General features: G+C 42.4%; 1 protein-coding gene across 1 annotated transcript; it reads right to left on the reverse strand.

Moving 5' to 3' along the window:
- Window positions 1–3,288: 3,288 nt before the first annotated feature.
- On the reverse strand, window positions 3,289–11,178 carry LOC111228173 (protein FAM46A-like). Its single transcript, XM_022753977.1, has 2 exons — window positions 10,770–11,178; window positions 3,289–4,431 (listed from the first exon to the last, which is right to left on the reverse strand). The coding sequence occupies exons 1-2, from the start codon at window positions 10,923–10,925 to the stop codon at window positions 3,406–3,408; spliced, it is 1,182 nt and encodes a 393-aa protein (XP_022609698.1). The 5' UTR covers window positions 10,926–11,178; the 3' UTR covers window positions 3,289–3,405.
- Window positions 11,179–12,107: the final 929 nt, after the last annotated feature.

A 12,107-nucleotide genomic window follows, 5' to 3' on the forward strand; every position in this document is an offset into this window, starting at 1 on the left:
AAATCCTTCAGCTACTCCCGGAGAAACTGTGTTGGTGCAGAAACAAGAAACAACCTTGTCGGCATAAAGCCACAAACCACAAACCTTCAAAGCATCTGGATTTGTCCATGATTAATTAAGTCAAGTCATATTTTATGTAAAAACAAGACCAACAGTCAAACAGCCATACCAGCCAGTCTTTGAGACTGGACAGCACAGAAGCAATAAAACTGAATGCTAACGCTAGCATGCTAGCATTCTCACACAATGTCAATGTTAATGTTATCAGGTGTACAGCGAGGTAAAAATGTGGTTATTAGAACTGAACACAAGCACAGCTGAGGCTGATAAATGACATTAGTTTTTGAGGTAGTTGCTCATAAACCAAAGGAGTGGATAAACTGAAATTTTGATGTGATGATGGTTCTAAGTGGAAAGCCAGGGGATGACCTAATTCATCTTGTGAGGAACATGACTCCTTGTACCAAATTTAATCCAGAGCTTTAAATCTGAACCAAACAAATCCAACCTACTGGTGACAAAAACGCACAGATTTACACTCTGGATTTAGGAGGTAGATTTGTAAGTAAGTAAGTAATGTTTGGAAAATGTAGCGTACAACTGCCATTATTTAAAATAATAATAATATCTTTTGGCAGTCCATAATGATGAAGCATATACTCTAATCCTAAGTGACATTTTCCTTCATAAGAGCCCTGATCATCGATCAATGCTAAAGAAATATTGAAACATTATGAGTGGTGAATATCAATTATGTATAGATTATGTTCATCAACCCATACCATTGTGTACACCAAGGTAAAATTGTACCGAATGTCATGGAAATCCACTTGATAGTTGTTGAGACATTTAACTCAAAACTACAAATGTCAACCTCATGGTGGCGCTAGAGAAAACGTCAGAGAATCACCAAAGTCACGAAGGGTTCATCATCTGGAAACCATGAATACATGTGCCAAATTTTGTGCAATCAAGTAGATGCTGACATGTTTCACCAGATATTTTTTTAAATTTTGACCAGCTTGTGGTGCTAAATGAGAAGAAAGGGGATCACCAAGATCATTAGGGTTCATCCTCTGGGGACCATTGATAACCACACTAAAGGTCATGGCAATGCATCTAATAGTTGCTGAGATATTTCATACAAAAAAACAAAAAAGTCAACTCATGGTGGTCCTAGAGGAAGAGTGAAGAGCAGGATTGATCCTCTGGGGACCATGAATATCTGTGCCAAAGTTTGAGCAATTAGGTAGATGTTGACATGTTTCACCAGCTTGTGGTGCTAAATGAAAAGAAAGGGGATCACCAAGATAATCTAGATTTATCCTCTGGGTACCAGAGTGTCAAACTCATAGTAGCACTAGGGTGAAAGTCAGAGAATAACCAATAGTAGCTGGATTGATCCTCTGGTGACCATGAATGAACAAATGTCCATCACAATCCATTGAGTAGTTGTTGAGATATTCCAGTTTGGACCAAAGAATTTGATGCAACAGATGAATAGATCAACAAATCAGAGCCACGCCACAAAGGGCGGGTTAAAAAAAGGAAGGCTTCATCGAGATTAAACTTGAGCTAATTAACCTTCAAAACATTGACAACTTGCTGTAGTTTGTTAATTATTATTATACACTTCCAGAGATGCACCTCACAGCGCTCTTGGTTGACTCTTGAGGTCCGGTCCCCAGTCGCAGGAATCACTGGTTTGTTAAAGATAAGACAAGCGCCGTCTCAGTCGCGACGCTAATACGTGTTTATTCCAGTGGAAATCTCCAGGGGTGTCCTGTGTTTCCTTAAGTGTTTCTGTAGCAGTGTGCAGACGAGTCTGACAGCTAACCCAGCGAGGAAATTTTCCCTCGTCGCATTTATATCTCGCCCCTTTAATCACTCTGACAGACGCTTTGCTTCCAAATTAACTTTTATAAAGAAATCAGTTGAGTGCTTCACTCAAGTGTTCCAGCACTTGCTTTGTGGCCAAGTGCTTTCTGTCTCCGTCAGACGGAGGCAACAGTAAACAGGTGTGTCCCAGCAACATGCCATTTCATGCTCTACTAAATCTCAAGAAATCATCCCCCATGCAAAAGTAATTAGGATAAAAAAATAAAAAAAAAAGTCAGCACGGGAGGAATGTTGGTCTAAGCGGGGAATGAAATGTTGAACTGTTTTGATCATTCAGGAAGTGAAGTGCTGGAATTGCATCATTACTTTCGCTGAAAAGCCAGCAGTCCCGTTTCACCACCTGGTCCTCAGCTGCCCCCTCACAGCTCAACTCATCCAAGACAAGCAACGGCGATCTCCCCTGTCCGAATGGAGCCGAGGAAACCCCTGGTCGGATGCACAAGTGGAAGGAAATGGCTAATGTATAGGCTCGGGCTCAGGGGAATCTCGAGCTTGAACAAGTAAGTGTTTGTTTCCAGTCAGTCAGTGTCTGGCTGATAGAGCACAGACAACACACTGTGGAGCTTGTGTGTGATTGAGAAAGATAGTGAAAGATAGATAATGAAAAAGATCTTTAGAGACACGGAAACTGAGACAGTCAGATGCAGAGAATAGAGATAGAGTAGGCATTCATGACGCACATCCCCGGAATAACGCGAGTCCAACTGGAGCACATCAAAATAGCTTGTCCTCATCTTGCGAACGTCAGGGGGAAGTGTAAAGAAAGACCAATGTACCACATCTTTACATTTTTGTCATTTTTTAATGATTTAAAAACAAATACCCTGACCCTTGATATAGAAATGTACAGTAACCTGAAAAAAGTTTCAAAAAACAGTTCTTACAATGCAACTTGTATAAAGACATTGGTCAGTTTCAGGCACTTGGAACCACATACAGTTCTTTGTTTTTGTCATGCTACACAAGAAAGTATTTCTTTGGTCCTCTTTTTCCCCTCTCAATCAGGTCAGAAAACCACAGACAGAACAAAAAAAAAAAAAAAACAAAAAAAAAAAACAGCTCTCTGTTTCGTTTCGTACCAAGTATTTACATTTCGTTAAAGACACAAATCACAAGCCTCCATCAGATAAGAAAGAGAAGTAACAAAGTTCCTCCGTCACATATCAACCCTTCATATTTGTCCATGCATGTCCACACTGGTTATGAAATGACAACAGAATAAAAAAAAAAAAAATAAGGTATAATTATAATGGCTCGAATGAGAATTTTTTTTTTTTTTTTTACAGCAGTATTAATCAATATAATTTAGTGGAATGGTTTTGATATAAGATTTGGCAAAAAAAAAACAAAAACAAAACAAAGATAGATTAATTCCTTTCCATCCACATTGGGCCTTAAAAACAAAAAGCCACATTGCTACAGAGGTACCGAGCACGCTAATAAATGCTCAGCTTACATCAACGTAAAGTTAAAACGGAAAGCTCTCCAGACATCCTAAGACATTGCTCAGCTGCAAGGCAGCCACGTTTGATAAGAGTTACTGCACGTGGCGATGGGTGACTGAACTTGTGCCACGTAGTAATTGCTGAAGTTGACGTCTCTGACATAGGGAGCGGGCTGGTAGTAGCAGGTGATGTTGGCCAGAGCTGGGATAGCGTTCTGTTCGGCCATTACGCGCAGCGCCAGGGCGGAAATAAGCGCCAGCGTCTGCCGGCGCTCGTGGCCCATCAGACACACCGTGCTCTCGTCCACCACTCGCCTCAGCGTCACCAGGTACTCGTAGCGCTTGTGCTCCATGCCCGCAAAGTGGTTCTGCAGATACGCCTCCAGTTTCCTCTGCTGCTCACCTATGTCGGGGAAGTCGATGAAGAAGCGCGAGCACATGTAGCGCTGCATCTGTTTCATCTGAGCCTCGGAGGACGGCCGGAAGCCGCGCACCAGCAGGTGGCAGTACTTCAGCAGCCCGCCGCCTCTGATCTCTTCTGGGCTGCGGGTGGCGATAGTCTTGGAGCAAAGGTGACCCAGAGCTTCCTCAAAGTCTCCGTACATGCTCTCCCCCTGCACTGTTGGGTGGAAGGTCTCGGACATGGCCGTCTCCGAGCAGCGGTCAAACAGCAGCAACGAGTCCAGAGTGATCTGGAAGGAGTCGACGCTGAACTCAAACTGCCTTCTCAGGGAGTCCACAAACTTTAGTTCCACGTTCTTGCCGGTGTTGTTGGACAGCGAGATGAGGCTCCAGCGGTCCGTCTCATTGCAAACTTTCACCAGTTTCTGCACATACGCCTCCTTCAGGGCGAGGGCTGTGATTCGCTCCCTGCACACTCCCTCGGGCAAGAAGTCCACCAGGCAGTCCAGCACCACGTCTTTCACCAGCCGGAAGGTTTTGTCATCAGTTCGATTCAGGCCAAAGATCAGGTCCAGGTCTTTGTAGCCAAGGCCGTTGTCCTGGTGCAGCACGTGGCTGGCTGCCGAGCCGTTCAGCTTGACATCACGTACCACCACGCCTCGCTCCTCCAGTCGAGCCCTGACCACCTGAAACATACAGAGACAGGGAGGGAAAGCTGAGTGATGGGTATCCACAAAACAGATAAGAGGCTGACACAGAAAAATCAATATCGTACGTGCAAAAAAAAAAAAAAAAAAAAAAAAAGCTGCTATCTCCTTTAAAATAAAATAAAAAGTTTAAAATAAAAACAATCTGATGTGCTGCCATTTGAATATAAAGCAAAATTTACAAGTTTGTTATAAATTAAAGACCTCGATAGAGTAATAAAATATTTGCAGCTGCAGGATTTGCAGCATATTTTGAATATTTCATCGCATGAAGGGAAAGCCAGGTGAGGCCAGTGGCAGATTCCTGAAGCAGGTAGGCTTTCAGTGTATTGCTAGAGGACACTGTTGACAAAGTGGTTGCTAAGAAGTCCACCACTCAGAGAATGGTATCATCATCCATAAAAGATCTTGTTTCCTGAGGGTGACAGCGCCCTACATTCTGTGCAGTGACTTCTACTGAGTTGAGAGGCTGATAGAGCAGACTTACTGTTCAATGTATATGTTAACATCAGCACAACAGAGATAAGCTGTGTAAAAGGACAAGTCTGTGCCTGTCTGCTGTAGGAGACTTCAAAATAAAAAAAAAGCCGTGAACTGTTAAACTTGTGGCCTGTATTGAGAAAATATGATCTCCCCCTCTGCTGTCCTATAAACACTCTTTGGCAAGGAAAAGGGTTTATCTGGTTATTGGAACACACACCGTGCATACACTGATGCGATACTTGGGAAAAGTGCTGAGCTACAGACAGCTGAGATGTTTATGCTTCCTGTCTGTTGCATCAGTCAAACGACACTGAGAAGGAGAAAAACAGCTAAACAATAAGTCCATACACACAGCTGTCCACTCGAAGACGCTCTCGCTGAGCCATCGGGATCAGCTGTTGGCTGTCAATCCATGTAGACAGACATCCAGCCCGGCCAGGTAATCCTATCAGAATTTAAACTTCATAAATTTATCCAATAAATCTCTCTTTAATAACGCTCCTCTATTCAACAGTTACAAAGGATTCAGATGGACTACTTTGTGGTGCAGAATGTTATTTTTCTTGCGTATTTTGTTGTGATTGTCAGTTTTTTCAGCAGTTAAGGAAGTTACTGCGGCCAGAAAATACACAAGATTAGGGGAAGTGAAATGAGCAATGTGCTTTTTATGTTGCAATTAATTTTCGTTTTCCCTCCCTTTGACTTCACCTGCTGTAATCGCTTCAGGTTTCTGCTTTCGTGGATAACAGCCAACTGTTTCCACTGCGTTTCAGATAAAAATGATGTTAAAGGAATGAGTTCAACATTTTTGGAAAATAATCACATTCGCTTTCTTTCCAAGAATCCCATAAGAAGACAGATTTTATGTCCGTGCGTCAGGCAGGGAGCTGGATTCTAGCGCGTTTAGCCGAGCTAAACACCAGGGGAAACAACGAGCTTAGCTCTATCCAAAATATTTAAGAAAAAACTCCTGAAAATGTCTCTAAAGCTCATATTTACATGCTCTATCTGGTTGTTTAGAAATTTGGATTTAGAGTCACTTATCTGTTGGCTGTTGTAGCTACCTAGCTAGAAATGCTGCCCATTAGTACAAGATGAATAAACTATTGTTTGCTAATAAATAGTTACAGAATACAACTCGCCCTGAAACTACACACTGAATTTTAGCATTTATGTTTGTGTAGGGATTTATAAAATGATAAACAATCTTCCCTTAGCGTCCAGTGTTTATGGCTAGCTGGACTAACACTTCTGATTCAGAGCACAAAGGTTACGATGATAAATAAGTTTATCCGCCAGTTCTCTGTCACATAAACCCAGCGAGAGACAAAAACACTTAAAGTATATTAGCAGTTAGCTATTTATATTGAACTTTGTAACCAAGCTTTAGCAAAAGAGAACATATAATTTCAGACTCCAAATGAGAAAAAGGGTCATTTGCTTTGCAGAGTGAAAACACACATGGCTTCACAGGGTCACTGGACAAACTGCAGAGGGGGAATCCAGCAAAGGGAAACCCACAGCAGTATTTGCTCTGACCTAAGACTTAAACAGTTGGTCCGAGTTAACAGCACGCCGTAATCTGCCTGTCGGGGGGGGGGGGTCCTTGAAAGGAACGTATGAGGAAGCCCAGCTCTACCACCCCCTCCCCCACCCCCACCACCACCATGCCCGTTCTTCAGCACTCATAAAATCGGCTAGTACATTTCCCACATGACGCACCAGCACCTGGTGAGTCGAGCGAGAGGGAGACACTTCCGCTGACGTTCGAGCAGAAAAGCCTTGTAAAGAAAAAAAAAAAAAAAAAAAAAAGAGCCGCAAACACACCAGACTGTCTGGTGATGACAACGCCTTGGCGACACATAACAGTCTCTCCACTTGCCTTCTCCAGTCTCAATAGTTTCCTTGAGTATTTCATTTAAGCTGTGGCCTGAATGTGTTTTTATTATAGCAGTTTGAAATGACCCGGCCATTTACCAGCCCATAGTCCCCCGGACGCCAATAAGAGCTCCAGGCAGCGAGTCAGAGCGAGCCTTCTGCCAAGGAAATGGCGACAGTGAATGAGAAGTTACGAGTCCCTGACCTTCGCATCCACTCCAAAACTAACCCCGCCAGTCAGTCGTACAGTAGCTTGGCAGGCAGCGGGAGATGATGATGATGATGATGATGATGATGATGATGATGATGATGATGGTTTTTCCTCCGATTTGAAAAGCTTCCTATTCACGGGTGGTCACTTCACCTGGATGCTCGGACCAGAGTGAGTCACGGGCCGTTTCTCCTCTACCTGATGGATGTTTACAGTGGAGGGTTTGTTCATCTGCTTAAAGGGTTCACAGACATTTTATTGTCCCAGACCCTTCAAACTTTATTTGATAGGATTCTTAAAGTAAGTATGGTAAGAATAAATAAATTGAGTCCTTATAATATCAATTTATATGTATGGATATAATGTAAAAAAAATGTCTGTTGCTGTATGTTTTATTCTACAAAAATCACCCAATATAAACCACCCTCTCATCTTTTTCTTTTCATATTTGATTTATTCAGTTAACTGGTGAATTATATCTGTCACAAATTGTACTTCCCGATGAAAAGGTCTGAATGATGCTTCAAAGGAGGACACTAAATCAGATTTATTTTCCTTGGTCTAAGAGAACAAATATAAAGCCTACAAATACTCATCAAACAGCGTTAGCCACTTTGGCACTATTAAACACAGAGACTCCGCTTTAACTTACTCCAACTGAAGAGATACCATCAGTGCTGTCCAAACTTTTTTGCTCCCCAAGAAGCAGGAAGATTAATAAATCATTACCCAACAATCTAAACTGTGTGTTTCCCAGGTTACCCTCTCTGGGGACCCCAGGAAGCATGTGGTGTCTTCATGTTGCTCAATCTCACAACAATAGCCCAGTGAGGAGTCGGTTTACAGTCTGGCGAGGGCCGCGGCGGAGTCAGGCGACTGGCTTTCACTGACCACAGTGATACGTTGTCAAGCCTGACCCACAAGCCCAGTGTTGTTACAGGCACTAATCCACCCCTCACTTTCTGCTCCAAGTCCGGGCGACTTCGCTGCCATCCAGGAAAGTGGAGTATTACTCTGAGTTTAAAAATAAATAAATAAATAAAAGATCACAATGGTCAAAGCAGGTCACTGAGAGGGGAGGGGGGGGGAGGGGAGGGAGGGGGCACTTATCTCAAATATGTAGACACAACGGTTTAGTTTGAATACGATACCCTGCAGAGCTGGAATAATACTGGTGGCCAACAAAAACACACTGCCCCCCCCCCCCTCATTCACATGAACCCACACAACAAATTACATAAGCTATTACACACGCATCGGATATCTGCGTTTATCATCATGTGGTACGACGCTACCAGGTATGGCCTGCTATGGTCGCCCTATTACCCAGACTGTGGGCTGATGACTGTCAACATTAAATGAAGTCAGGGAGTGCCAGTATCGGTAAAACTTTTCCTTCCCTCGCTCCCATGGCTCACTCACAACCAGACCACAAACAGATGTTATTTAAATGTGGCCCTGAGACAAACCCACCATTGAGAGGGGCTCCTCTGACTCTCTGGGAGTGTGATCCGGTGGTCACCTCACCCCAGGATGTGACGGCTGTGAAATCATCTCTATCTGTCTCAGGTAGACAGCTCTGTCTGGTGCGTGGGCTAAAAATAAATGACATTAAAAGGAGCAGACTTGGTGGTGGTGCTTGGTTTTGCATGTTTTAGCCAATTTACCATGAATCATGGATACCCCACATTACTGTCAACCATTTTCCAAAACATATCATAGTGGTTTAGATCACTCAGCGTGTGTTTTTTTTGTTTTTTTTTTCCTCCTTTCCAGGCAGCCACTGGTTTCCATTCATGTCCATATGGTATGAAGATCAACTTGCAGAAACTTGAAAGCTGCCTGACATATTCCATGACAGAGAACATGGCATCTGCTTTTATTTTTGTCAAAAATAATACCTTCGCTGCAGCGTGACACGGCAGACGTCTCACATCAGTCTACACTTACAGGTGCAGTATTTAAAACAGCATGCTTCAAAAATATGGTCAATGAGAAGTGTAAAATAAATGTCATTTGTAGTAAATGTGCTACGTGCTTTGCTATATCGTTAGCATAGGCACCAGACAGAGGTATAGCTGAGACATATGGATTGTTTTAATCACTGGCAGCTCGCATTATCTTAAACCTGACACGAGATGTTGTATAACCTCTAAAGTTGAATGGTTATTTTAAATGAATAGAATACACATAATTTATATATATGTGTGTTTTATGCATCTTTTCAAACGTAGCGTCTTTTCTTTTCATAACGCATTAGCATAAGGCATTAGCGTTAGCACCGCTAATTGAAACTTCACCAACAGTTAAAGTTACAAATGTTCAGGTTTCATACAGAAAACCAACTCTGGATCACTAAAGTGTTTATGTTTGTACTTTGGGGGTTAAGCTATACATCCAACATGCTAACGTGTTAGCACTCAGCTACTGGGGGCAGAGGAAAACACACTGGTGCCTCTCATCAGACACTGGCTGAGCAGTGGAGCTAACTGGTCTTTAAAAAGTGCTCTGGCTCGTGGAAAGAAAAATGTTTGGGGTCCCTCTTGTCTACTGGATTGTGTAATGAAGAAAAAAGACATTAGCGGAGACATTCAATGCAGATGGAAGGGGCCTCCCTGATTATAGAGGACCTTGAAATGCTGTGTGTGTCTGAGGGGTCTTTTCTTCCCCACAGGGCCACCACAGAAAATGTGAATCACTCAAGTGAAACCTAAACCTGGATTACAGGCAAAGACATTTAAATATTGTAAAGGAAAATTGCAGCCCAGGCTCTTCCCTATACGTCTCATTCCTAGTAAATTCACTGGAGTCATTATCTCTCCCTCGTTTTCACGAGAGCTGTGAAAAAAAAAAAAAAAAAAGACTTAAGGAGCAGAAGCATTCGTGAGCTAGTGGAAAACTGTAGTCATGGTGTTAGATCATCCCCACTCTTATGTCTGTGAGTGAGAGTGATCAAATGTCTTTTTAAGTGTAATCAGCTCTGCCACAAATCCCCACCACTGCACAAATATAATTCTGTAAAAGTGCACGTCAACACACGAAGCAAAGGGGGATTTTATCGTCATTGTTAGAGCAACAAGTGGATTTACTTTATTTCTTTTTGGAAATCTGACATCTACTGAAAAGTGTCCATCTTATATATATATATATATATACATACATTTTTATTTCTATTTAAAAAGTTATTCATGTGACAAATGTGGAAAATGACACCAATGCGGAGACATTATGTCACATTTTATGGAAGTAGCTTCAATTGATGTGGGAATTTTCAAGAAGAAAGTGTCTAGTGCAACACTCCACAGATTGTGTGTGTCTTTGTGTGTGTCTGTGTGTGTGTGTGTGTCTATGTGTGTTTGCTTAGGTGGGGGTGGAGGATTACTGTAAAGCTATTTTTTCCCACTTTTTTAATTAACATGACACTTGTGATATTCAAACTGTTTCATATACTGAATCAACAGAAATCAAAAAGCAGCATGTATTAAAAATGTATCTCGCCCAGGGAAGTATTCTAATAAAAGTAGTTATAGCTGATCACCCACTAAGTCAAACTAATAGAAGTTACACTATTTCTTGCATAAGAAAGTACATTTTTTGCTCGTGTTAATGGTTTTAAGTTTGTTTGAGTGAGTTAATCCACGTTTTATTCCTCTACTCCATCACTACTGTCATGTTGGCTCCTGCAGACTTAATTCAGAGGGGTAATGTGAATATTAAAAGGTAACTGAATGGACCGTGGTCTCACCTGGACGATCTGCCGGGGCTGCACGGACAGCGTGGGGAAGTTTCCGCGGCCGTGGATCGGGACGCTCTCTCCCAGGATGGAGTCCAAGCGCCGCACCTGATCCCAAGACAGCACGCTGACCCGCCGACTCTGCTCCGAGGCATCACCGGAGGACATGACGACCGGACTCAACGGAATGTCCAGAGAATGTGTCTTTGGGTCTGTTTGTTCTTTTCTGTGAGCGGCAGCAGCGGCAGCAGCGGCAGCAGCAGCGGCGGCGGCAGGAGAGCAGGTGATGAATAGGATGACTGTGGATGAGGCGGAAAAAACGCAGACAAGCACCGGCGCGTCTCTCTCCGGCTCCTCTTCACAAACCTCCAAAAGAGAATGCAATAAAGCGACGGGAAAGTTTTGTAGAAATGTCTCACATGTCCACAACAGAAACTTGGAGTCCCTCCTCTGCCTCTCTCCCTCTCTGTCTCCACTGACTCTCTGTTCAGATTAGAGCCGCCTCTGGGTTTTTACCGAGCTGGGATTAACGCGAGCCTCCCCATTGGCTGGACAGAGATTTATGAACGCTTCAACATACAGAAGACTACAAGCGGCCTATACACACACACACACACACACACACACAACACACACGCACGCACGCACGCACGCGCGCACACACACACACACACACACACTTACTTCCCATGCGTCAGATGGAAGGTTCAAGAACTGTAGGAAATATGGTAATTACTAGTTGGACGCAATTAAAAGACGCTTCTTCTCTTAAACTGAGCACGTGAAGTTCCAGCTGTGCCTCTTGCTCCCTACATCTGTTCTAATGTGTTATATAGGCGATAGGAGAAATGTTTTAAAAAATATATTTGTGCTATTTGGTGTTTATTAAAGTTTATTAAAGTAAAAAAAAAAAGATATATAAATATTTTATTTGTATAAAAGTCTGCTTCTTCAGGACGACATGTCTGTGGTTTGATCACCTCTGACTGACAGAAGCACAACCTCACAGCTGTTATTACAGAGTTTACAGAGTGTCACATATTCTATTTCAGCCTTTACTTGTAAGATTTACTTTAGTTTATTTATTTATTTAATGAATTAATAGGGATGATGCAATTTAACATGAAGCATGAACAACTTTTGTCCCTAGTTGGGCTTTTGAATGTACAGTGTAATTAAAAAATATATCATCTATCTATCTAATATATATATAAATATTTATACACAGAGAGAGAGAGAGAGAGAGCAAGAGAGAGAAGGAAAATAGTTAGGTTTTAGTGAATATGACCATTTATATAAACACACAAATCACTGCATTGTTATTGATATAATGACCAAATATTATTTCTA

Source organism: Seriola dumerili, unplaced genomic scaffold, assembly GCF_002260705.1.
Source record: "Seriola dumerili isolate Sdu_G_001 unplaced genomic scaffold, Sdu_1.0 BDQW01000202.1, whole genome shotgun sequence".
Classification (NCBI taxonomy): domain Eukaryota; kingdom Metazoa; phylum Chordata; class Actinopteri; order Carangiformes; family Carangidae; genus Seriola; species Seriola dumerili.